A 27,679-nucleotide genomic window follows, 5' to 3' on the forward strand; every position below is an offset into this window, starting at 1 on the left:
TAAACTAGACTCCTTCCAAATTTCACTCAGCCAACTGGCTAGGAAGCATGCTCAATCGCAAATTGCAAACAAACGGGTTTTGTTTCGTGCACTCATTGGGCTGCGCCCAGCTCCGCTAGCATCCATCTTCACGGAGTGGAAGGGCTCTAAATTTTTTTTTCTCCTCTGCCCCACGAATGTCGACGTATGCATGACGTTGTGCAATGCGGGCAGCCACGCGCATTTTATTCCCTAAGCGGAAATCAACCGCCCCTGCAATGTACGCAGAAACAACACCGGTGGCCACAGCTATTTGTGTAGCGTATTTTGGCACGCTCCCGCATGAATCGGTGCCTTGTTGCCAGGTCCCCTAGAATCCGCGTCTCCGGAACAAGTAACACATTTTAGCCGGCTGTCCGCTATCGCAAAAACGAACGCGCCAAAACAGGCAGCGGCGGAAAGCGAGACGAACAGAAGCTGTCCGTCACCCGGGCGTCATGTGGGCCGGCTCTTCCTCGACGCCTGCTGATACCGGGCAGCGACTAGGCTTGCACCCCCCTCCCTCCCCTCTGCCGTCTGTGTGGTGACACTCAAGACGACCTGCGGCTCACAATCGTGAAACAAGAGCCACGCAAGGCGCCCCAGGGGAAGGAGGCAGTGGTCGAAAAAAGTTCCGCTCGGGCGCCTCTGTACGGACTCTTTCTGGGAATCAACCCGAAAATGGCCGCCCTCTCGCCCGCTCTCTCGCTCCTCTCTCACGGCCCAAGTGGGCCGTCTTGCCTGGTATCATCTGCATCTCAGTGACACGCAATGCCCCCGAACCCCACCCCTCCCCCCTCTCACCCCAACGCACCCCCGCGCAACAGCGCCACTGTAGCCCCCTGAGCCCCCAGTATTTAAGGGGCACCAGAAGGCCAGAGGGGCTAGAGCTCTGCTTGGGTGCAAGCGAGTTCCAGAACGGCCGCCACCATGAGAATCGTAGGGCTACTACTGCTCGCCGCAGCAGCGGCTGGTGAGTATCAGTCTTCAATTACTGCTTTTCTTGACGTATTCCTGGCCACCGAGAAGTTGTTCAAGTTTATTCGTCTTTGAGAATTTCGCTATAGCGGGAAAGTTCTAGCAAATTGCGACAGGACTTGAACTAGCCTACTGTTACATATTCTTAATCTGCGGCTGCATTTTTTTTTCTCAGAAATAGATGCTTACAGATGCTGGCTTAATATGCCACGGTACTTGCATTCATTTTTAAAATTAAAGCATGCCGTTGCTCGCTTTCAACTCGAAGTGTTCGTAAATTAGGACGGCCTTTGTAGCATAGTAAAGAGCGCAAATAATGCCCGAATACGGCACTGTACCTGACTCTGTCTATGAAGTTCACTTCGCGACAACAGCAATGTACGCTGCATTGCTTAAGAAGCTGAACAAACGTTAAATTTTTAGAGCTCTGCTCACACGTTAGCTAAAAATTCAGGAGGAGGAAAGCATCAAGTTACGTCATTGATTTATTAGTAAATGATCCTTTCCCTCACGGCTGCAAGAAAGAAAGAAGAAAAATCCTAACAACGATAAAGCTTGTTGACACATCCTTGGTTATTTAAATAGCCTACCTAATTAACAAATTAGGTAGGCCTAATACCTAATTATGCGTGAACGGTTGGTGTAGGTGGCTGTGGGTGCATGATCATCTTCAACACGTTTTACTTACCACGTGTTTTCTTTCATACTAAATAACGAATAACTTTTTGCTAAATCAGCTACAGTTTTGCCGGTAACTCGGAGAGAAAAATAAGGCTTAGATACAATCTTCACACTTTTGCATATGCTTACGTTACCTGAACCTAAATGCAGTTTGAAACAGCCTTTAGAAATGCGGCTAGGAGTACACTCCGGTGCCACCATGAAATCCCGTAGTAGAGAGCTGTTGGAAAAAGTTCTGCAAAATCTAAGTTTTAAGTGCATAAAAATTGGGCTCTTGCCCGTTGCTGGATTCGCGGAGCAACTTTCTTCACATCATTTCACGGCCCGCCTCTAACTTCGTTTACTACAATGTCTCCTCTGTAAGGGCAGTTCTGGTGAACTGGCAAGGTAATCTCCCCACCGCCTTCACATATAACGCCCATCCACCCAGGGGAGAAAACAGAGCAGGTTAAAAAGTTCCCTCGGCAATTTTTCCTTAAAGTAACAAGTGCATTTTTCTGGATACATCCACATTCTCTCGAAAGGTCACGTGGACTATTAGGAGCAATTTTATTACAAAAATGCACTGCGGCTGTAATGTACAATGATAACGAGGGCGGGCGTTGCTTCTTAAAATATAAAAAGCTACGCTTGGAATTACTGTATGAATGCACATAAGTAGGTAGGCACTTTGCAGACAATTTTCTGTTGAGACATCCAGAAGACGTCTTTTAGACATCTCGTAGACATCTTTTCTTTTCTTCTTCGAGCTTCTTCGCTTCAGCCATAATGAAACGTGTGTGTGATCTTCCCCAGGCTTCGAGGTCGGAAAGGAATACGTGTACAAGCACAAGGGAACCCTCAATGTCATCAACCCGGACCATCCTCAGCAACTGACGGGCGTCGCCTTCCGCAGCAAGGTTCTGGTTCAAGTCAAGCCCGACCACACACACTTCAAGGTAAACCGGGAAGAAATACTGAACTCTGCTGTTGTTATACTCTACAATTCTGGAAACCTAAAAGAGGCTCATAGAAATAATGTTCCGCCACACATACTGCAAGACAATCGCAAAAACACTCCAAGGACTCTGTGTGATTATTAATCGATATAATCTGTCCCTGAATGTACGACTCGAGACTTCTACCTCGCTGCCACCCGGCCGAACTGTTACTTAAACAGAATACTACACAAGACGCATGCTTCTATCTTCTCTTCTAGTTTCCAAAAAAACGTTTGCGGAAGACCAAATAACGTTTCAGTCATTTATTCCGGAATGAATTACAATCCCTGAAATGATGGGAATGGCTGTGATGATGCTGCAAAGAAATGGAATACCGTAGCTGTAGCAGCCAATTATTTATGACGCCTTAAAAATACATCGACGTTGGTAGTAAGAGAGCTTTATTCGTTGGAGCTCGGGCAGATGGTTCTGTTTTCCTTAGAAGCAATACCCCATAATAACGTAACGTGTAATGCATTTTTGAAATGCCATTGACCATTAGAGGAATTCGCAGTGCAAGAGCTCTTCCATAGCTACTAGCCTAAATACAAAAAAAATATTCCGCTCCACAAAATTTTGTCGGCCCTGCGTTTGGCGAAGGAAAAGTAAGCCAAAGTATACCGTGTCCAATTGAAGTGCCAACCTTCAGTACCGAACATTTCTATTCGTAAATTGGTGACGCTCAAAGCAGTACCACTGTAAGTCATCTTGTTATTTTTTCCCATCCTGTAAGCTGAGGAGGGGCTCATCGTTGAACCTTCTGCCCTGATGTTCATTTCAGATCTTGAACTTCGAAGCCGACACGTACAACGCGGAGCACGTGGACCTCGGTGAACACGAGTTCGCCTACAAGTCCAACGAAAATCTCGTCGGTGCTCTTGAGCATCCCTTCGCTGGAAAGTACCACGAAGGAAAGGTACCGCAGAGTTTCTTTACCATACCGGGCAAGCAATTACTTGCTTTACGGCAAGATAGTTACAATACTTCACGTTTACAGTCATGTTACGTATAGTTGTTAGAGTAAATAATGAGGGGCGCCAAGGAGACAGCCGACACAGCACGTTTATCCCGAGCGGCAGCCCAGAACTTACGCACCAGGAATGATGACGTGGATGGTTATGTGAAACAGAGGAGGTAGGACATGATGATGATGATAATGGTCGGGAGAGGAAGGCGAAGTGCAAGGGGATTTGGGCACAATATTACAAGGCCGTTTTCAATGTGTTCTCCCAGTGGGCACTAGCTGAGCGCTCAGATTGCTGCCCCCAATAGACTGGATGCTGGAGTATTTACAGTCAATAAACGAGTCTAGAAACCAGATTCGAAAGTGTATTTTAGACTTCTTCCGGCTCGAACTGCTTATTAAACCACGCTTTGCCCATGAAAAAAAGTCTCGAAGCGCCTGTTGAGGTGTACTCTTCACTATGTGATGCGACAGCTACCTTCAAGCTCAAACACCGAAATATTTTGCTCGAAATGGCCGGATGAGCCACGTAGCCTGTTTTATGGGACACCTAATGGGTTTAGTGGGATTATTCTACTCTACTCCAGAGTCGTCGTAATTCCAACACTTCCGAAAACAAGGAAATTATATTGGTGAGTGGCTAACATAAAGGCTCAAAAAAAGACATGTAACACGCACGAACAAAAGAGTCAACCATGCACGCCTGAGTGTCATTTAAAATCATCTCCCGACGGTTGCTGTAACGGAATGAATAAGCGACGTTTAAATGTTTGGAAAAGCATCGAAGTCTCCCATAGCCTATCCCCTATTGCGTATAACCTACGCCTCTATACTGGCAGCATGTATTTCTGTTTCTTTGCTTTGGCAAGCAGGGTAAAAAAAGGAACAGGGCCTGAAACAAATGGGGTGAAATACGCGTGAGCAAGTCCAGTCAAACCCGAAATCTCCAAGTGTGTGCATCTTCTCAAATCTCTGCCTTCTTCCTCTTGCAGCTCGAAGAGGTCGAGATCGGCAAGAACGAGCCGATGTGGGTGCGCAACGTGAAGAAGGGCATCCTTTCGCTCTTCCAGCTAGACCTCGTCAAGGGCCGCCACGAGCACCCGCACTCCAAGGAGTACCACGTCAAGGAGGTAAACCCGTCAAATTTGAAAGTCGGTGTTCACGGTTGTTGCCTCTGGCCAGGTGGTTGAGTTTAGTACCATGATGCACTGGACGATTAGCTACGCAACAAAAAAATGCGGTCGATAACAAAGCTGCGTTTCACATCTTGGTTGATTTCTCCTCAACACTTATTCAGGGAGCAAAATTTACTTTAGGGGAAAAGGGTGGGGATATTTCCCTAACTTACGGCCTGCGGCCTGAGCGTTGTTGCTCGGTCACAAACGTGATCTTTTAGCGTTACTCAAGTTCTCTGCAATGCGATGCGTCGCGGCAGAGAGGGCGAATAATAAGAACCTTCTCGTTAGGATTAGCACTTGATTTGCACACGCTAAAAGGGATGGCTACGATGACTTTACATCTGTAGCGCACCCTCTATTAAACCACAGTCTAAACTCTCGGGTCAATGATGGTAACCGTAGTTTCCCACATTTTCCTAGCGGCACCGCAACCGAATGTCCCCAGGTGGTCAAAAGTAGTTGAAGCCGCACAGAAGTACGATGCAGACCCTACACTCTTATTTAAGGGTCTATATCGCGAACCTTACCATGCAAGGAATTTGCGTCGCCCGAAATGTAACTTCGCTGAACCAAAGGGGATCCTTTAAAATAAATGGGGAGTGCTTCCGCAGAGATGTTTCCATAACGCCCACTAAAATTCCCGAAACGTTGTTTCCTCCTTGTGGTGGAACTGACAAGCTGGGGCGCTTACCGAAAGTCATCATTAGATTACATTTATTACAGAATAAAAATAAGGAGGGCCTTTCTCCGCCAATTCGCCGGTGGTAGATTACAAACCGAAGCTGACGTCTGTCTGGAGCGCAGCCATACGACCACGAAGGAATCCTTTCCTTCTATAGCCAAATGTATGCTTGTACAGTCTATATAAAACACTTTCCACTTCATTATCCTTACACTGGTAGTTCTGCGGCAGTCTGAAGCTCCCTGCGAACGCTGAGACTGAGCGTGTGTTTCAATTTCTTCCAGGATGGCCTCCACGGTGTCTGCGACACTCTTTACATCGTCCACGAGGAGGAGCATGATTACATGGAGGTGACCAAGGTGAAGAACCTGGAGAAGTGTGAACACCGTCCATACATCTTCTATGGACGAGTCCGGGGCAAGCCGTGCATCCATTGCGAAGCCGAGGATACGGTGAGTGGTGTTTCCTCAGTGCCACTACGAACGCGGAGACGTTATTGAGTCACTTCTGTCTTCAATTCCATGCAAACCCGTATGGCATTCCCTGTGCGATAATTTGAAGCGCATTTGCGGTTTAGAAAGGCTGCTCAAACAATCCATACTACTCGTCGTTCCAGGAGTATGATTATTCATTTGAATTACCTTTAAAATCAGACGCACATATGGGCCTTCTAAAATTCCGTATTAATTTCTATCACCGTGACCGTTTGGTATTGAATTTGCAAACCTGGGCGTTGAGGTTTGGTGCTAACTGACTAGGCTTCTTTTACGTAGCTCAACCGATCGCAGGAAAATGTCAACACCGGTGTAAACCAAACATCAGTTACGTGTCTCAGCTTTAACGGGAAAACCAGTAAAAAATAAAACGCATTTTGAAGATTGAAATCGTTGTAAAACATATTTGTAACGCAAACGCTTGCAATTCGCACCAGTTACGGTACGAGTTGACAACAATCACGGGAAAATATGCTAGAAAAATCACAATTATTCATGCAATGCGCCCACTCCCGGCCTGATTCCCACAATTTCCCAAAGAAACTTTGGACGTTGCACACAAAAAAAAGTCTGTAGTTAAAAATTGCATACCGAGGCCGTAAATACTGAGGAACGGCGAAAGAAGCGGCCGTCAGTTATCTAGGGCTAATCCCCAAAACGCTACAAGGTATTGCTAATATATACTGATGATGTCCGCGGTCCCTTCGCTGTGAGCTACATGGCTTGTGGACCGAAATGTGGGCAAAGACCATTCATAGTTGTGCAAATGCACTGAAACCGAGGTACCCACTTTCCCGCTAGGTTTCTATGAGCGAGATGCAAAAAAATATTCTTTTTTTCTTTCTCTTCTTTTTCCTTTGCAGCACCCATACGCCGAGTCTTCTCAGGTGTATTACGAGCTCAAAGGAACCCCTGAGCATTACGTGATCCAGCTTGCCTGGGCCGAGTCCGATAACCAATTCAAGGCCTTTGGCGAAGCCAAGGAGCACCACATTGTCCTTAAGTAAGCTCCCTTTTTAGGCGTTAAGTGCTTCATGCAAACTAAGTAGTGCGAAGGCACTCAATGTGCATTTTTCGTGCATAAAGGTATAAACCAGTGAGTGCGGGAGTTTTAAGCTGCACAGTTGGGATTCCCAGCGAAAAAGAACGAAAAGTGATAGTGATGATCATGTGAATGCCTGAAAGAAATGAGGGTACGCACCTACAGCAAGCGATTGGCGAGGGCTAAACGAAACAGCATTAGTATAGATAATCCTTTTCGCAGCTTCCCTAAGAATTAACCCGAGTCAAGCTAACAAATTCACTGTTTTGCGAAATGTACGATAGCTCATGGTGGGAGAAAACGAATTTCGCAGAATTCCCTCCTAAAGCGCGGACCAAAATGTCATAATCAATGTTAAAGTTCGTCCGTCTCAGCGTCTTGTCCTAGAGGCAACGTCGGCTCAAGGATAACGTGCGGAAGTTTACACCATAGAAGATACTAGCAAGTAACGATTATATAGGTATATTAAAAATTCGACACTTTGCAATTAAAAGAAAAGCTCAAACATTCCAAAGCGACTGAATGCCATGAGTTCCGTTTTGTCCAGTTGTTTAAGACAAGAAAGTGATGCTCATTGAAACGGTTTCGCTCATTGGCATTCTTCTGGTAGAGGTCGCACAAACCCCCCAAATTACCGTACTGGTTAAAGTGTGTTCTGAATGTATGCATCACCACGTGCCACGGAGCATAAAGAGAAAGAGAGATCCAGTTTCTTGGTGGCGAAACTAACGCTTTGCACGTTCGTTTGCTTTCCATGCACGCCCCGAAATATTTGCAGATGATGCTCAAGCAGGCGTGTTCGTGCCGCGTCTTTACTTTAATACTCCCGAGGTGTCCTTTTAGTTGCATAAAGCAAAGGTTGTTTTGAAATTCCCGCAGATTTTCGAACTGAATATTCTTGCTCTCGTGAGTGCACGAAGCGCATTCCTCTAACATTACCCTAGATTCCCTGCACGGTGTCTTAATACTCAGGCCGGAACACTGACGTCATTTCTTGTCCTCCGCAGCCGCACCTTGGAACTTGAAGCAGAGCACGACGCTCCAACCGTCGAAACCGCGCTTCCGGAGGACGCCGCGAAGGAGCACTCTCTGTTGCAGGAGTTCGCCACTTCCGAGCACCTGCAGAACCCAGAAGAACTGAAGCACGCGAACCCACTGGTTGCGCAATTCGGCCTGGCTCCTGCCAAGGAAATCGTAAGCTCCTGGTGTTTATTTATCTTGAATTCACTCGGCGTTGAACAAAAAACGTGTACAGCTGCACTTCATTAGGCATTTGAGTTTGCGGCATTGCCGATAGTTCGTAACCATGCAATGGTAATTTCTCCTTGCTCGCTGTTAAGTTGCTCGCTTAAACACGTTAGAAATCTAGTGATACCACAGGAATTAACTGGATATCGAGCAGTAGCTTAGTACCCCAACACTCGACAACGCTTCTGGATTTTGCCGCTGTAATATAACGCTGGTTAATTGCAACGGGATACGGCGAGGGCGAGGAGTTACGAGCCGGTTCCCTAGAGCAAGGCTGCTGCCACCATCTCGTGATATGAAGATCCGAAACAGTAATAAAAAGAAACTATCCAGACCACCGCAGAGATTGACGCCACTGTAATCTCTCATGAGACAAGCACGCATCCAGAAACTACTTATAATTCCGTCATTTGAACTTCACAGTTTGTGCAAGGCCTGGACAAGCTTGCCCGCCTCGAGTACACCGACGACGACATCAAGGAAATCGACCAGAAGCCAAGCGGAGGCCTGAGCTTCCTCATGCTGTTCCAGTCCATGATGACCCTAAACTACGAAGACCTCAACGACATCTACCGAAACCACGTGGTCACCGCCCCAGAGGATATCAAGGACAGTATGAGGTGAGCTGGTGAGCTTGCGCACTAGCAAACGCGGCTTAGCCTTCAGAATAACTGCGACGATAAGGCACAGTAACCACCGACAGCATTGGTCTCCCAAGCACAGACGCCATAAAACAGATGGAAGACGCCAGCTGCGAAAGATTGCTTTGAAGTCCTAAGAAGTCCAACCTTGAAACCTTGTTTTATCAGGATGTCTAGCCCCATACCACTCAAAACATCGTTGATTTTCATCGCCGTTTTATTTGTCCTTTTGTTTCAAGTTTTATTCTCAAGAAGTATGTACACCTGCCCCATTAAAAAACTTTAAGCAGTCCTAACTGGTTAAAGTTTCTGTGAGTCAGTTACAATCTTGTAACCGAGGCCTTGTATGGACAAAAATGAAAAGCTCAATGTTTCATCCGAACAAGTTCAACAGTTGATGGCCAGGATCGCAGAAAGCTATATGGGCGATTTAAATGGTAACACTTGGCGTAGAACATCCCCTCAGATGGCTGAACTTCTGAGTTTACGTGAGGTCGTTCCAGACAACGATCTTCTTCACGTACTTACCCCCTTGATGGCAGCTTCAAATGCATTTCGCAAATCACTTATCTTAACATTTCTCTCTCTATCCAATGCTTGCAGCCATCTGTTCATGGACCTGCTTGCCGCCACCGGCCTGAACCCGCACGTCACCTTAGGTATCGATCTCATCAAGAACAACGAGCTGCACGTGTTGGACGCCGAACGCTTCTTTATGAAACTCCACCTGAACCTGAAGGAAGTCAGCCCAGCCATGATCAAAGAGATTGCTGTAAGTGCTACTATTGCGTTATGACGGAATCTAAAGGTAAAAAAACTAGCTCCCCACAAATCTTTTGTTCTCCGGTACGTTTGTCCCATCTAAACTCTGCTGTACGACCCCAAGTGTCCATGCACGCCTTCTGAAACGCGATATTCGATTCGTTAAGACAAACCTTAAATGTCACTTCGGACTGTGATACGGTAGTCTCATAATACAATCTTGAAGGCGAAACCTATATTTTAGGCTGCTGTGATTTTTTCTTGCACATCTATGCATTATGATGTATGGGGAAAATGTTCAAAATTTACAGCAAAGCAGCCTCAAGCAATTAAAGTAAATTGAACTGCGGCACCTAACAATAATCCTGACCCCAGATTATAGGGTCTCCTTAAACCCTAAGGAATGTCAACGTGTCCCGATTTATTTTGCAAACTTCAATTTTAAGCAAAGCAGTAATGGCGAAGACGTTTCGTACGGCATAATGAGGCGGGTGGTATAAAGAATGGGGACATTACACAGGATACATTTCCAAGAGACAACAAAATGGCGACTTGCGCAGAAGTGGGATTGTCGCACGAGGCAAGAGGTGTTCCTGAACAACTATTCACGTGTTTATCACAAGCGGGGATACGCTTACCCGCACGAATTATTCCATCCTTGTTTGAGGGAAAAACACAACAAGGAACTTAAATAACCTAATCACACTCCAGAAAAAGAGCTCTTCGACACATAGCCAATACAGATTACCACGCTCACAGTAAACCGCTTTCTCACCGTTGTAATTTATTTTACATTCACAATCTTCACTCAAATCATTTGGCAATCAGGTGAACACAAAGCCTAAAGATTCCCCAAAATTACTAGCCTCCCTTGCATATCTATCAACTCGGATACCGATATATTACACTCGTAACACGGAACCTTGTCAAATACCTTTTTCGAGGACATGCTATGGTGATGAAATCATTCGCTTTTCTCTCCGAAGGGTACTAAACTATTTTTAGAAACAGACATTATCTATACAAACCATTAGTAGAGCAAGAGTGCACACTTTTTGTACAGGAAGAATAGTGTGTTTTTTAAATATTTAATGTGTACTCATATGTAATCAGCTATGTTTCTGATTATTGGTATGCCTGTATTACGACTATTCCTCTGCATTTACATGATACTGTTTGCTCGTATATTGGTCACACTTGCTGTTCCTCATTAAAGGGGACAGAAACCATCGGTCGATTGGACTATATTCCATTTTTTTACGGCCCAAGGTTATTGACAAAATAAAATGTTTTAATTTTATTTCATTTGCTTTGATTTGATTTGATTTGATTTGATTTGACTTGATGTATTCACCCCGTGGCACTCTGCAGGACTCGTGCAAATCAGCGGGAGTGAAGAGCGCCCGGGCGGTGTGGACGGCGTGCAAGTTGGCCGCCAGCGCAATCACCAGCGGGGCGGACTGTCACCGCTCGCACAACGACACCGACGAGGACCATGGTACCTGCGCTCCCGAGCTGGTGTCGCACTTGTTCAACGTAAGTTGATGATTGGAACCCCAGTCGTGCAGTAGATTTGCAGTTAAGGCAGCCTCAAACAGCTCGCGGGACGTGTGTGGTGCGCCTGAAGCTTGTGCAAGATACCGACATCGTTAGATCAGGCTGTCACCATGAAGTGAATCCGGTTATTCAGAAACTGAACAGCGTCACTATCAATTATCGTGAGTTATAATGCATTAGTTCCATAGTGACAAGTATTGTAAACTGTCGTTGCAACAAATGCAATAACTTTATTAAGAATTATTGCTATGATTATCATAAATTATTAGCGCTTTCTCCCTCCTACGCCAGATGCAACCCATGATGATGATGCTCATGGCAGAGACTTAACGTACAGGCAACACCTCTCCATACAACACCCAACTCTGTAAAATCACCTTTCCGAGTCCAGCACGGCACTCGCAACGTCTATAAGGATGCGGCTTCCGCTTGGCAGCGTCCGTTTCAAACCGCGCCATAATGCTCAGCCAGGGCAAAACACGTGTTGACAGCCTTTTCACCAGCATTTACTCTATGTACTTTACAGTTGCCTTTGAGTTCACGGGGAGTTTCACCGCTTTCATTTACTCGCTTTACCCTACCCTGCAGTACACAGTGACTCCCCATGACGTGCACGACGAGCCCGAGTACGAGACCACGGTGTACCTGCGAATGGCGGGCAACCTGGCCACGCGGAAGTCCATGCACTACCTGGGGCGCTTCATCTGCCCAGGGCAGCACGCCAGCGAGCCCAAGAGGATGGCCGCGCTGTGGGCCCTCAAGCAGGCCGCCAAGTACCACAAGGAACTGGTAAGCAACTGTGGGCTCGGAACTTCGCGGGTGATTTGAAATAGGTTAGGAAGGAGTTAGCTCATGGTGTTAGCAAGACGTTGTTAGCTCATGTCGTTAGCAAAAAGGTGTTAGCCTGTGGTGTCCTTACATCACATCAAACATCAACATTCTATGCATGTGTAACCACACGCCAAAGCTCGAATACATCTTTCTGTTCAGCTTCTCCGCCACCCCCCCTCTCTCTCTCTCTCTCTCTCTCTCTCTCTCTATATATATATATATATATATATATATATATATATATATATATATATATATATACATTATATATATATATATATATATATGTATATATTGCTATGTGTGCGCGTGGCGACAGAAATGAATGAATGAATGAATCTTTATTTATTGTGAATGAAACATGAATGAATGAAACATAACGATGGCGACTCGGCCTAAGTGGGGGCGGGTGGGGTGTCAAATAAGTCTGGACAAGTTTACATTCTCAGATGGACGACAGTGGGGAGAGCGAAGTCCTACAATCCCATAAGGAGGCAAATACCGCCTTGGCTGTTGCTGCGGGTGGATAGAGCTAGTCCTTAAAACCCGTAACGCTGCTAGGTTTGCAAGAGATGCGCTGCGCGTGCAGTCCTGGACACTGCCCAAGTAAATGATCAACGGTGAGTGCGGCTCCTAGAGAGCACGTCGAGTGCCGACAGAAAGAAACAGAAAAAAACAGGAGTGGAAACAGTCACAATCCCCAGGGAACGCATATGATAGTAGTTTATGTTTATTATCGTGTGAAAGCACAAATTTTGAACGGTTAGAAAACAGAAGCCGTGCACAACATTATGCCCCGGTTGAAATCCTAACCCTCCACCTACACGCTCACTATAAAATCACGAGAAACCAAAGTCTTCGCAAACATGAACTAGAATTGCAATCGATTTACCTTTACCAAGCGCTGACTAGTAGACAATATTATACGTCGTGTTAGATCAGCTGGGATATTTGTTTCGTACTCCTATCTCAAATTACTTGGGGCCTCATGGCGAACGAGCCTACAATTGAAGCACCGGGTGACACTTTGGTGAAGCGATGGCAGCGTATTGTGCAAGGATAACACAGCTAGCTTGATTCAGTAACACCAACCAAGATGCAGAAGGGTTTATCATAATATTCAGGTGTCGTATATGTTTCTGCGCCACGTGCCTTCTAAAGTATAATGAGCGAAGTTGTGCCCATTCATGAGTTTTCTTTGGCACGTGCTAATACACTATCTCGGCACACTACGACTTTCTTGCGATATCCGAGAGATCCATCAGTGTGGGGGTCTAAAGCAATGTAGAGCCACTCATGGAAACAGCATTAGCAGTTTATCCTAGCACACCGTCGCTAGTGTCGCTGATTTATGAAATATACCAGGCCTCCACAAGTGGCAATACCAGCTCTTTGAGAACGTCACTTTTGTCTCGTCACTCCGCAGGCCCGCTCCATCGCCCTGCCCGTCTTTTTCAACGAAACTGAGCCGAGCGAGATCCGTATCGCCGCCTTCCTCGTGGTCGTGGTGACCGACCCGGACTTGTACCTCCTCCGCCACATTGCTCTGGAGATGATCACCGAGCCGAGTGACCAGGTCACTCACTTCGTCGCCAGCGCTTTCCACGCTCTGGCCAAGTCCCAGTATCCCTGCCACTGGACAATGTAAGTGGAAGTACAAGCGTGGGTTCTATTCGTGCCTAAAACTGCAACCCAATGCCTAAGACAACGAACCAAGCACGGCTGAGACAAACGCATGCCTAACACTGCACCCTAAAGCAAAAAAAAGAGTGTGATCTAGACTGCTACGTTGATTTTTAACCCTTCGGATGGAATCTGTAAAAAATATTGCGCTAAAGTTTACACTGAGTTAGCTTACGGCGCTGAAGCAATGTCTAAAATTCTCAGGATATGCTCGTAGCCATAGGACACGCCAACCGAAAAACTCGCGTACATTCTACTCACCAAGCAAAGAGCAGAACAACTAGGCTATCTGACAACCATTTGGTTAAAGAAAGTATACACGTTTTCTATGTGTGTTTTTGCAGTGCTCAGCACCTCAAATACGTCCTTCCCCTGTGGCAGAACACCCCGAAGCTCAACAAGCGCGTCGACTACGCCTCCTCCCACATGCAGATCGATTCTGGCTACAATGGTACGTTTGGTTAATATACTTTCCTCAAGAGCCCAGTGATACTTCACGATTTCTTCGCTTTCCCTTTCATTTGTTCTTTTTGAAGAACTCCATCCTAATACCAGCAGTGTTTGGTCTTCTTCGGGCTGCACCATACAGTGCACGCCCTTTCAATCAGCGTTCCATTTTGTAATTTCATATGTCTTGTGCACATTTCCTTCGGATGTTTTGCAGATGTCATCTCGGTCTCCTTTTTTTTACAGTACGTCTCACAAGCTTTGCACGGCATGATGTGCCCATAGGAAAAGCTCCTGTACCCTAATTAAAAACGGTTCCCTACTTCAAGAGTTTGTAGATTGCTTCCCATTTCCTCTCTTCCCTAAACAGAGAAGTACGACTTCGGTGGCATGACCCTTGTAGAGATGATCCGGTCCCACGACAGCTTCCTGCCCCGAAACTGCTACCTGCTCATGAAGGACTACGTGGCGGGACAGTCGCACGACACACTCGCTGTCTCTTTCGAAAGCTGGGGACTGGATCGTCTTCTCAATGGACTCGTGGGCCCACAACCAGGATCCACAAAGAGCCTGTGGAACATTTTTGGCCGCCGCCGTTTCCCGAGGGACGCATCGGCCAAGGAGCGAAAGGAGATTGAAGATGCGGTGAGTGCGCTGCAATTTCTGTAAATTACTCCCGATTTATGCTAAAAAGAATTTTAATTGAAGATTGAGCAAGATTGCCATAATCCAGCTCATCACTGTTGTTGGAGCCTTCCCGCCACGTCCTCCCCTTCTGGACCATTTGGCAGTTCCAGGAGCTTCCCCTTTGTTTAAGTATTTTGCTGAAAATTTACGCACTCCCAAATTTATTTTAAGGCATTTACCCGATATGCTGTTGATGTGCATTGATGCCCCTTGACGTGGCTGCCCACTGGGCAAGTGAACCAGCGCTTAAAATCTGTGTCTTAAGTGCTTATGTCTCGTGTCGTACCGTTATTGTTGGTGTGTTAAGGGCTATAATAGTCTGATAAATACCTGCTGTTTTAGAAATTATATTTGCTGTAACATTCTTCCCTTCTCCTGACTTTCCATCTTAACAACAAATATAATTCTTGATGTCATTTAGAATCCATTCCGATTTCGACTGCGATAAGCACAGATGCCATGCCGTTAACATGCCAAAAGAGAACTCAACATCGAATAAAACTTGCCTGTGAGTCTCCCTAAATCCTGCAATCCTCCCTAAACGTACGTATTATAGCACTTGTAAGGGTAAAACAATGTTCCCTTTTGATCTCAATCTTTAACAGTCCGGAACTTGAGCGTTGCGATTCACTTATTCTGGCGACCCCCCGTTAAGAAACATGTAGCATGGTGGACACCATATTTACTTAAGCGTGCAGTATATTAGCGCGAAGAAATTAAACAATTTGTTTCACGGTGCAAGTTATGTTTTCTGTTTCAACTCAACAGCTGCCTATCGCTGACCGCGAATACGATCCCTTCTACGCCCGCCTTAGTCTGTCTCTGTTCGGAAAGGCCGTGGACAGCTGGGACTTTGACGAGAGTGTTCTTGGCGCCATCAAGGGAAATGGTAAGTGAATGGCGTCGGTGCACTTCGATACGTACTAAAGTCAAGTAATTAAGAGGTAGGCCGCAGATATTACAAAATGCCAAGCCCCTTTCTAACAAAACCCGGACATCTTTACTAACGTGAAACCTGGGGAAAGGGGAAGCATGCAGTCATGCTACCGCGCAGTTTATTTGCATGAGTGCAAGGCTTTGCAGTGAAGCCCATTCCCAAAGTAGGACGAAATGTCGATAGAGCTACATCAGAACAAAATTGATATTTTCGAACAGATGTGCTTCCGAACAAGGCCTTTAACACGAATCATTGCTTCAAGCGGTAGAACCCGCAGGCCCCTTTCCTTTGCAGTTGCCTAATGGTGTTACAATAACCCAAACCATAAAATAAGTACGCCTTATCTACAACGAAGCTTTGCAAGTGATGCACTCGAGCCAGAGCAGTCTAGGAAAGATGAATTAGGCGGATGGAATCATTTCAATCGTTGAGTTGTTTTTTTCTTTTTCAAAAGCAGAGGCTGCACAGCAAGACAGATGGAGAATTGAGGTTATTATGCGGACTTTGCTGCTTTGAGAGGCTCATAGCTCTTTATGCTGAATTTCTCATACTGGTCTGCAGTGCCATGTGTGTTGAATATATTTCCACCGCAAGCTTAATGAGCAAGTCGAATACACTTATCGTGTGCCGATTTTTGTGCAGTGCCAGTAGCTTGCAACTGTCTTCAGGATTCTGCACTGAACACGACTAGAAATTCAGCGTGACGCGACGGGGTGTAATTATCAGAATAGAAGCCGCATTTTAGCTTTTCCGCCCTTTGCAGAGTCACCCGAGCAGACGGCACAGAAACTCTTGGGTACCGCTCGCAACAAGAAGGTCTTCTACATGACACAAGACATGACGTTCCTGGCACCAACCGAGCTGGGCGTTCCGGTTTTCTTCGACTACAAGCAGGCTGAGTTTATGTACGCCAACATCCAGCAGGTTGAAATCACCCACGGCGACATGGCTGAGATCAACCTGAACCTCAAGCGCCACTACCTGTGAGTATCGAAACATTTCTACCCATCCCCGCAAGGCCTCCGTCTCTTAGGCTATTTGCTCTTGCGAAAGAAATCATACGAATTTAATTCTTCACTGAGCCGAAATACTCCGCTTCTCTTATATTGCCTGAAGCGTTGTGGAAAGTGCAAGGTGTATATACGCGATAAAAACAAAGCGCAGGTAACAGCAGTGTATAATCGCGTAGTCTGCTTCTTCCGCTTGAAAAGCAGCTGACGTCGTCACGGAGGGCCCAGTTGCTCTGTACGCGGAGTAGGCTGTCTGGTTCATGCCCCTGCTTGTGCCCTACCAATCGGCTGATAGCAGTAGCTTGGCCTCGCTGTATGGAGTTAATGAAACAGAATGCATATCAAAAAGAAGCACCCATAAATATTACCATTTGAGCGTACTGAAAAAGAATACCTGATGTCGCACCTGTAATTGTTCTTGTAGCATTCTAACCAATTCTTAAGGAGTAGAGGGTATTAAACAGGCAATGCTGCTGGCGTTTCACCACGTATAGACCCCGTATTATTTTGCGGCGCTGGAGCAAATATGCATGCACCCCATGCAATGGACAACAAAATGTATGAAGGCTGAAGTGCTCTTGTGATGACTGTGCAACTGCTAACTAAATAGGAATGGCAAATACTCTAGAGAAGGAGATATCACTGTCGCAAATCCAAAAATGCAGTCTCTCAAAGTAAAGCGCACGACGCCGGTTTTTACGTCAGTAAAACACTAGCCTTGCGACGCTTTTTTGCCGCCAGTTCTATTTAAGAAAAATTTGCTACGCCGTTTATGTTTGTGAGACGTCTGCTTGCTTGTATTATAAACAAGCTGGGGCAGGACAGCACAGGGTGTGGAAACGTCACTATTGAGGATTTGTAACACCTCGTTAGCAGCCTACGGACAGCCGACTCCTACGAACGTCTATGTGCGAAGATGTCCGCATAAAACCTCTAGGAACTACGACACGCCAGGTGTTCTTGAACCGCGATGATCTGACAAGGTCACTCGCTTTGTTTGCAGGTACGAAGTCCGCTCCCACAAGTTTATTGGCACCGCACTGACCTTCGACAAGTCGTCTCTTGGCTCGGGAATTGACCAGAGGACTGTGGTTTCCTGGCCGCTGGAACTCAAGGCCACCCTGTCAATCCTCGAAGGAAAGCTTAAGCTGCACCGTCCCATGACCATGCCGTACAACGTAGGAAACCACTACGCCCACCCATTCACCTTCAAGATGCCCTACGACCTCACCAAGGACCTCGCCGACCCCATCACCGCGTTCGCCTTGGCGACAAAGCCCCTGTACCACACCGAAGACCTCCGGGAGGTGAGACGGAGTCAGAAGCCTGTCAGATACGCAGATCGATGTCAAGTTGGTGCAGTTGGCTAACTAGTGGGGGCTCTAAAAAGTGTTAATAAGACACACGTGTAAGTGAGTGTGTAACTTATCTGTCATGTTCTTTATGGTATTAGGAAATCTATGGTCTCTATTTTTCATTGGCGAAAAGCGGATTATGTAGACTGTCGGAAACAATACAGCGAATTGACATGAAAAAAAAAACATGTCCGAAAGCCCAGCTACGAACTTTTATCTGGTATGTACTTATATAAACAATTGTGATTCGGCGTATGAGGAATCTAAGTAATCGAAAGAAACTTTCACGGCACCATAGGTTTTCGGAATCCAAACCGTGCGTCACAAAGTTCTAACGTGCACTGAGATGTTAAAAAATGAGGCTGTAAACGGTATTTCAGCGTGCGAGCGTAAAAGCCCCATACACATGCAAACGCCACGCAAAAAAGCATGCTTCGGCTGTATTTCCTTCTTTAACCGTTAATAAGCGAGTCAGCCACCGAATGTAATTATGAATCAAGCAATAAATCGCATTCAAACATTGAAAATTAGGCAAACAATAATGCATGTCTAGTAACTACTCGCAATAAGGCTTAGGTCAATGTTGCTCGACGCAACCACGGTGGCAATTCTTGGTAAAGCGCAAGTAACGTTTACTTGAGGTTTTCCGCCTTTAGACTAACTTCTCAAGTCTGTACATCAACGTGTACAATTCTGTATTTTGTTCGCAGTTCTGCGCAGGGTTGCTTCAAATAAAGCTTTATTTCTCTCTCTTTCTAGTTGGAATTCAACGTACTAGCGTAAACGTCCCACCTATCTACGCAAATCAGCACCAAAAACGAATCCGCCCCATATATTTCCTTCTACATTCCTTCAGAATCAATCAATCAATTTAATTACCAGAATGTAGGCTAGGAAGCTTGGCCACGCATGTCTACAGACCTGCGCGCCTTTAAGTCTATAGAACTGCTCGCCTATGTCTAAAGAACTGCTCCCATTAGGTCAGTTCTCTTTACGTTTCCCGTTTTAGAAAGGGTGATCAAGGGTATCAACGTTATTTGTGTTGCGATTCCCCTTTAAACTTGATGATGATGAAACCTGGAAATTATCACGTTTAGTCCTACTCCTAAAATCTCTACATCAAAGCGTACAATCTTGTCTTGTGTGCGCAGTTCGACCGCAGCTACTTCGGCGAGCTGCTGGGCATGACCCTGAACGTCAAGGGCCACTTCATCGACGAGGGCCTGGAGGACGGTCTGCGCGAATTCTTCCACGAGATGACGTGGCGTGAACGCATCTACTACCTTGCTTTGAACCCCCACTGGCACCCGCGTAACGTCAAGGCCTACCTTTTGCCTGCCGCCGAGGACGCCACCAAGGCCGTAAGTTCAGACGGTGACTACGCGAGCTAGGAAACCGCAGTGACGTATGAACAGTAACAGACATTTTATTGAAACTTTCAAGAGATGATGTGCAGTTCCACTATTTATCTAGTAGGATGGCAGAGTTCTACATGTTTGGCTAGCGTTGTGTGCTAAACCTTGCTCAACGGCATCTGAAATTTGGCGTGCAACGTTGGACGCCAATATAGGGCATAGTTCTCAGGCAGCTCAAAGTCTCCCAGTAGAACTATGGGTCTACTTAGAAAGCTTTAACGGGAATTTAGAGTTCCAGAGATTACATTTTTCCCAAAGGTATTTTTTCACCTCAAGTAGCAGCAGTTTGAAATGGAATATGAACTCAGCTTCGGCATTATCCTGCCACAGTTGACGCCATGGTTGCTACTACCCTTATCACAACAAAAAATACCGAAAGGGCAAGTGTTCATCACGTCGAAATATTCGTAAGGCAACAAAATAAAGAAATGCCCAATCGCTACACTAAATATAGCTGGTTACTATACTAAATATAACGCGGTATGTTGGGTTCAAGATATATATTGTTGGACAGATCTGTATAGTGAAGCTCTACAACTTCATAAAATATAAAAGAGACACCTTCGCGTACAGAGTACTTGGTAAAGTGTAGGGTTCAATTGACGCCGTTTTTCTCCCTCTTCTGCGGGGCTTAGGTTGATGTCGACATTACATACAAGCTCCTCGAGCCTGAAGACCCTCGTGAAAGCCACTTCCCAATCCACGACCAATTCCCCGGCGACAACGAAGTTCCGCAGACACACGTGCTTAACCTCGACGTGCACCTCAGGGGCGACACCAAGGACCGAAAGGCGGAGTCCGAGTTCCGCTACTCCTTCAGCCACGACCTCTTCAAGCACAAGATGCAGTTCTTCTACGACCGCTCCCAGTTCAGCAAGGACCCGCACAGCGCCCTCAAGGTCAGTTCAGTTGTAATGTACTTTACTGCATTGAAATGGCATAAACCACGTAAGCAGCGCTATTTTACCCTCGTGTTGAACCAAAAAGAAGGATATGGCTGAGACATCAGTTGAGTAATGATTTCATCCTGGCGACTTTGTTCCAGACTACAGTGAATCCCAGTATGATGGAGTATCGTTCAAAACGCTTCTTCACGATTAGTAGGGACATGCGTAACTGGCGAGTTCTAGAATAATTCACTGCCTCAAAATTGTACTCTAATCTACACTTTGAGCATAAATATAAAATGTACATCATTACGATAGTGTTTCCGTAATTTTTCTCCATTTTCAATAAGAGATGTTCAAGCAAATGCTTTGTGGTGCCGTCTTTTGTGACCTCTTGGATATTTTTTCAGGTTGTTTAATGCAAAGGCTAGCCTATCTGGCATCGTAATGCCAGGAACAATACAGATTTACCAATAGATGCCTTTCTTTCCTTTCTGTCAACACCCTCAGATTTGCCTGGATGCCTCAGCCGTATTCCCCAAGCCGGACTGGTCGAGGATGAAGGACATGGCGACATTCTACCAAGGCAAACACGTCGACGCTAAGCTTGACATGCACTACGGAGACACCTGCGAATCTGGCTCCACGGTAAGGCTTCGTTTGTGACTCGGAATGCTCATCAATTTTTGGTATTATACTAGCCTGCGCGGCAGTGTACATTAGTTTTATAAACAAGGCGCACCGGAACTGTTAGCTTTCTTCGCCGGAATGCCAACAGTTTGGCCCTTGCCACTATTTTGACAGCCCGAATGACCAAATTTTTCTGTACGGTATTTTCACGCGGTTGCAAATTCCACCAGCGCAGCTACGTTTCTGTGATGTCGCAATGTGAAGCAGGCGACTTGTGCGCCATTCTTGAATTTACACCCACTGCATGCGCTTAGCAGCAGTGTCTTTGCCCGAAGCCGAGAGTGGGGCTCTTCGATTTTCAGTCTCGGACTAACCCCGTACTCCCCGAGAAACAGTCCGGCATTCGATTTTCCGGTGTATACCTATGGCTTCGGGGAATCCTCGGACTACCCGCGGACGATCCGCGGTGAGTCCGAGACTGTAAATCGAACTGCCGCATTGTTATTCGCGACTGCAGCGCCATTTATTAGGCACCCCTGAGGAATGTCGTAACTCCAATTTTTAAGTATTGGTTGCAATCTGTAGAAGTAACAAAAACAAAAAAGTACAACAAAACATCAAGCTAAAGTTCTGGTTGACATGTAGATACGTGACTTCCTGCTTGCCAGGACGGCGCCAAATTCAAAATACAATATTCTCTTCCGTTGCTCACCAAGTCATGGCGGTTATTTTTAAAATAGACAGAACTATTCTCAATTCCCACCTGCTGACGAAAATACCATTACCATTTGCAGATCACCATCAACGGCCAGTACACGCACACCGATGACGACGAGCGCCAGCTAACGAATGCGGCGGCCGGAAAGCCGCTCCGCTACACTCACGCCAAGCCTAACGGTCTCCAGAAGTTCTACGCCTACTGCCAGCGAGACCGCGCCAGTGGCGTCTTCTACAACTACTGGTGCCTGAAGTTCCTCCGACACTCGAGCCGCCTGGCAAAGCTCACCGCCGACGTGGAGTACAAGAACTACAAACCTGTAAGTCCGCACAAGACTCAGATCAATTTCCTGTACATCGTGGTGTCCATCTTGTAGTGCTCAGCTTTCTCCTGGTGCCGGCGGATAGCACTAAAATCTCAGAGCCTTCAAAACCCAGTCGATTACTGCACCTAAACAGGGAGTAAAACAGGAACGCTTCCATGATAGCGTACCAGGGTTTTTTTAATTGGACAAAGGTTCGGCTATTGCTATTTATGTGTAACGCTGTGCTGCCATGACGGCGTTGACCACAGCAGGCAAGGCTGCTGCGTTTATTACTAAATAAAAAACATACCCCTCTAAAATCGTATCTGACGACACAGAAACTGTCCTCATAATATAAATCTCTAAGAGCATGTATTAGCACCAACTAGACAAATGGGAGGTTTTACCAAGTCTTACCAGCCCGTAATTGCACATGTTCCTATGTGTTTTTCTGCAATTCTAAGCGCTTCACGGAACGGATGAATAAACTACTCTTGTTTCATTCCATCTCCAAAGAGAAGAGTTGTAATGCGCTTTCCCCCCACTAACCAGAAATGCCTAAAATTAGTCGCTGAAAAAGAAACTCCTTCTTTAATAGACTTTGTAAGTACAGCTTTCGTCATAACCAGGACTGAAAAGAATGGAGAAACAGCATAAAAAAGCTTATTTCAGATGTGAGGTGGACTCTAGCTAACGCTCAAACAGCGAGTGGCTTCCAAGCTCACTTTCAACCTCTTGCTCCCTTCCCTCTTTACTTTCCTCTTCTCCATCGGCACGGCAGCTGCTCAAGTGCCTCCTGCCTAGCTACGGCAGTGAACTCGCCCGCAAGACTAAGCTCCGCGGATTCTTCGGCGCTATTCGCTCGCACTTCCACGGTGAGAACGGGAAGCTGCACGTGGTCTCTCAAGTGCCCTGGTGGACAAGGGATGAGAAGCCCCACGCCGACATCGTCGTCACGACGGAGGACGGCCACAAGCACCACCACTGGAACGTGCCCATCTTCAGCCACATGCTGGAACCCAGGGTCTTCAGTTCGCTCGGATACACCAACTTTGGAGAGTACTCCAAGAACTACAGGCACAGTAAGTGTCCCAGCACTTTAATCAGCAATACGTGTGGCCGCCCAGTTGAGTGCCAGAATCCAAGCCGGCAGCGGCAGTTCTTCCAAATGCAGAAAGCAGACAAGTCTGAAGACAAGACAAGTTGCGTAAGACAAGGCGAATGCAGATAAGACAAGTTGTGCAAATCTTATTTGATTAGTGGGTGGGGAATCAAGCATATGGGCTCTGAGACAGATATCTTTCCTGTACGAAGGCACATCTAGGCAATGGCTGGTGTATGGAACTGGTCAGAAATATGGAACGGTCGTGCATGAAGTGCAGAATATGTTGTCTCGGGTGTAGCAGTTGAAACATTTTATCGCAGAATGGGTACGCGGGGAGTTTCAAGAGGAAATTTGTTTCCAGCGAATGTTCCTAACGGCATTCCCTTTTTCGTAATGAATCATCACGGCCCGTCCCCAATACCCTAATCACGAAGTGACTCGCTCCTCATGAAGGATAGGGACGAGTATACAGTAAAAAAAAAACGACACACTTTCTTCTTCTCAAGATGATCACGATAATTATAGCTCTTTCCACAAGACATAGTGACGTGACACCAGAGGAATGAGGAGCAGATTCTCCCTCACTCTCATAAATAGGAAAACATGGTATCATCCGTCTTTCTTCAGGGCTTATGTATACATACATAAATCACCTTACTTCTTCCGATATGTTGTTACCAATTTACTCTACGGAAAAGTTCATCCGGCATTGAATTTTTTCTCGCAATTCTCCCACCCTCAGGGCACTGCGATCTGCAAGCCCTCAGCGTGCGTACCTTCGACGGCAGCGTTGTGCAGCTGCCCGAGACCGATTGCTACAAGGTCGTCTCCCGGGACTGCTCGCCCAACAAGAGGTTCCTCCTCCTGGCGCGTGCCACGGGCAACCCTTCTTTCGCTAAGGTCAGTCACCAGGCGCTATGCGAGAAGTGCTCCTGATCCAAGTGTAATCGAATTGCATGAAGTAAATTCACGTAAAAGCACTGACGATGTTTTCATGCCTGCAATGTAATGTACGGGGTTAACTAACATGTGGTATATGTTCACGCAGAAGCACGTCTGTGTAGGTTCAGAGTCAATACAGAGGTGCGGCACTGATACCACAAGAGTAGCTTGTTGTAGTTAGTGCGACGTGACAACTGAAACGCCGAATAATTCCAGCAAAAAGAATAACTATGCAGCTTAACTATTCCCGCCAATCGGTGCTAGAAAGGCATGCGGGACACTTGTTCAACCTTGATTGATTGATTGATTGTAGGGTTTAACGCGCCGACGCAACGCAGGCGATGAGGCGCGCTGTAGTGGAGGGCTCCGGATTATAATTTTGACCACCTGGGGATCTTTAACGTGCGCCGAAATCTCGCACACACGGGCGTTTTTGCTTTTCGCCTCCATCAGAAAAGCGGCCGCCGCGGCCGGGAATCGAACCCGCGACCTCGTGCTCAGCAGCGCAACGCCTTAGCCACTGAGCCACCGCGGCGGGTTCAACCTTGACAAGTGTTTCTTATTGCGTGCATACCTTTCTTTCCCACTAGCCACCCCTGTATGCAAACGTACAAAGGGCATGAAACGGCTAATTCCGTGCGCTCCTACAACCGTATTGTTGCATGTTTCGCCGGTGCAAACGCAGGCTGTGAAGCTGTTCATCGGCACGACCAAGGTTGAGATCCTCCCCGTGACCGACGCCAGCGCCCCGATCGTGCGCGTGGACGGCACCAAGGTGGACGTGACGCCCGAGAGGCCCTACAGCCACACCTCGCACGACGCCGAGCTCTTCGAGGTCAGGACCGAGAACAAGTGGTTCGAGCTGGTGTCCAAGCCGTACGGCATCTCCCTGGACTTCAACGGCAACGTGCTCTTTGTTCAGGTAAGGAGACAGCGACGTGTGGAGTAACATAGGCCGGGTTTGTGGTTTGTTCTTGACCATAGAAAAGTACAAGTTAAGAACCACAACAGTACAAGTGCATTGTTCTGCCGAACAAACAAGGCCGTAACATCAGCGAGCGCCAATTTTAAAAGGAGGTTCCACCTGCTGCGGGATATTATTTTCTTTTCTCGCCGAGTTTGACTTTAATAATTGACAATCGCAGGAACATTAACTTTATTCAATTTATAATGAATCTTCTTCTATTCTATGCTTCCCAGAGTACGCAGCGCAACGAAGTCTTTGCGCCGTGTGGAGCAACAGCCAGTAGCGGTGATCAGGCGTAGTCGCAACCTCCGTTGCTGCTTTTATCTTGCAAGTGGGAATATGGCGTTTCCCTGCGCAACTTTAGCTATCACGTCCCATTAGTTATTGGTGGTGCATCCATTTGTTGGTAATATTGGGAGCCGGTCAAAAGGTAGCCAACAACCACGTTAAGGATTAGCGGAGGGCAGATAGCACGGGGAAAGGTAGCGACGCGACGTCAGCGTGATATTGCTGGCGACCGTCTGGAGACACGGGGTACCTTCCAAACAAAAAGACCACATGAGCCCTCTGATTAGTAATCTGCTCAAGCGTCGGAGCCGCAGCCTCCAGTGAATTTGCAAGGCTAGGTTCCAGGTTACCGTGCAATGGGGCATAAAAAAAGCACTTCTGAGCAGCTAAAAGCGTTGGAAAAGAGCATTATACTGAAGGCTGCCTTTCGACTGATGCGACAGAAGTGCAGCGAACGCAGATTCTGCAGCGTCACGATTTTTAGACGCCATGAATCACTCGGAAAGTGCAGAGAAGACGCGCACAGTCCACTGCGCAAGCTCTCTGCGATCGGCTTCTGTCACAGCCATGTAACTACGGCTTGAGAGACTGTTGATAGCGCAGACAGTTTCGTCCAGGTGGGTAAAACAAGAGCAAAACCTTCTAAGCAAAGTAATAAATGTTTCCCCAGCAGTGGTCTCCTGGTTGTCCACCTGCCTGTGTTAGCAGATATGTCACCAGAACTTTTGCTCAGACGTGGGTCAGCACTTAGAAGATAAGCAGAAACACAGTAAATTAAAGCCACTGAAAGATTATGTAACCATGCTCGTGTTTTATATCACGGTTTTAGAAATGTTGACCAACTTGTTCCCCCCAAATCTTTCGCAGACCGCTCCATTCTACCGCGGCAAGCTCTGCGGCCTGTGCGGCGACTACAACCTTGACCGCAGCACCGACCTGAGCGGGCCCGACGGCCACCTGTACAACAACACGCTCGAGTTCGCCAGCAGCTACGTGGTCCACAGCCCGGACTGCCACGCCTAAGCGCCCGGACCACTCCAATCCTCATCCCGAGCTCATTTCCCGCGCGCTCTGACCCACGGAGAACACCGCCGTGAAGACTGCCTTTTCTGGAAGACCCTGGCAAAGCGACGCGGAAAGCTCACTACCGTTCATTTTTTTCCCTCAAAGTTCACTGCCATGAACCCATTACAGTGTCTGTCTTAGCGTGTGAAAAGAAAAGAATGAATAAAAAAGTTGGAAGCTATACAACGATGTCTGTGTGCTGCTTCATTCACGCTTCTCGTGCCTCCATGGCCGCGACGCTGAATGCTTTTGTACGCCGGGTTTTTCGTTTTACAGCGAAGCTGTTAGCGTCTAATGGGTAGGAAATTTTTGTATCTTAAATAAAAAACCCAGGCAGGTCCCAGCAGTTCTCGCCTAAGACGCCCACCGCTGGCGTCAGGCTGATCAGTCATACAGCATAGAGTTCAGGGGCGGTATTCTCGTAACTGTCCCTTTTCGAAAACGTCCCTTTTGCGGCCCTTTCATCGTGACGTACTTCCGGTTAAGCAGCGGGCCTTTGATTCAAATAATGTAACTGTTCTTGCAAACGCATTTTAAAAAACTGAAACCATAACAGAGTATTTTTTATGCGTTTCTTGTTCCGCCAGCGAACCAACAACAAGGCGACGAAAAATCGTCTGCTCCAAATCGTCTGCTCCGAGTAGCCATGGCTCATAGCTCCGCCGTGCTTGCATGGCGTCACATGCGGATGTTCGCATTTAGCCAATCAGGACTCGCTCAAAAGGGACACTTTAGAAAGGGACACAAAAGGGACAAAGCACGGGAATACCGCTCCAGTAGTCGTTTTAAAAAACCACGGAAGAAGCATAGAAACCGCATTGTGGATGATAAGGAGTCTTCGATCAATGGACCCCCCCCCCTCCCCCGCCGTGTATTCCTGGTAAAGTTTATGTTTGCACATTACGTCTGAAGACTAAGCAGAACTTGTGTCCATAAATGAGAATTTCTTTCCCAAGACACTGAGCGCATGCGTCAGGGTAGGCAAGACCCGACATTTGCCGCCAGAGAGTCCGAACGGGAAGGGACTAGCCCGCCGAGACGACGAGAAACATTTTATACCCTCCCCGGTCAGCATTTGTACTGGTTTACAACAGTTTGATTTATTTATTGATTGTAGGGTTTAACGCGCCCACGCAACGCAGGCGATGAGGCGCGCCGTAGTGGAAGGCTCCGGATTAATTTT

The 27,679-nt window shown here is 46.8% G+C and overlaps 1 protein-coding gene across 1 annotated transcript; it reads left to right on the top strand.

Moving 5' to 3' along the window:
* Window positions 1–834: 834 nt before the first annotated feature.
* Window positions 835–26,682, top strand: LOC144163194 (vitellogenin-6-like). The gene is made up of 25 exons (XM_077694026.1): window positions 835–991; window positions 2,473–2,615; window positions 3,439–3,573; window positions 4,614–4,751; window positions 5,766–5,933; window positions 6,839–6,978; window positions 8,025–8,211; window positions 8,689–8,885; window positions 9,510–9,678; window positions 11,040–11,204; window positions 11,814–12,014; window positions 13,483–13,700; window positions 14,084–14,190; window positions 14,557–14,831; window positions 15,642–15,762; window positions 16,574–16,793; window positions 17,824–18,127; window positions 19,327–19,536; window positions 20,226–20,489; window positions 20,988–21,125; window positions 21,902–22,144; window positions 22,911–23,211; window positions 23,977–24,134; window positions 24,862–25,098; window positions 26,299–26,682. The coding sequence occupies exons 1-25, from the start codon at window positions 949–951 to the stop codon at window positions 26,452–26,454; spliced, it is 4,638 nt and encodes a 1,545-aa protein (XP_077550152.1). The 5' UTR covers window positions 835–948; the 3' UTR covers window positions 26,455–26,682.
* The last annotated feature ends 997 nt before the right edge of the window (window positions 26,683–27,679 follow it).

Source organism: Haemaphysalis longicornis, unplaced genomic scaffold, assembly GCF_048455015.1.
Source record: "Haemaphysalis longicornis isolate Haplotype H1 unplaced genomic scaffold, Haemaphysalis longicornis Haplotype H1 scaffold_12, whole genome shotgun sequence".
NCBI classification, from domain to species: domain Eukaryota; kingdom Metazoa; phylum Arthropoda; class Arachnida; order Ixodida; family Ixodidae; genus Haemaphysalis; species Haemaphysalis longicornis.

Coding starts and splice junctions, on each gene's coding strand:
- LOC144163194 (XM_077694026.1), top strand. CDS start 949: ATGAGAATCGTAGGGCTACTACTGCTCGCCGCAGCAGCGGCTG. Junction 3,574..4,613: donor GAAAGTACCACGAAGGAAAG/GTACCGCAGAGT, acceptor TTCCTCTTGCAG/CTCGAAGAGGTCGAGATCGG. Junction 25,099..26,298: donor GCAACGTGCTCTTTGTTCAG/GTAAGGAGACAG, acceptor AATCTTTCGCAG/ACCGCTCCATTCTACCGCGG.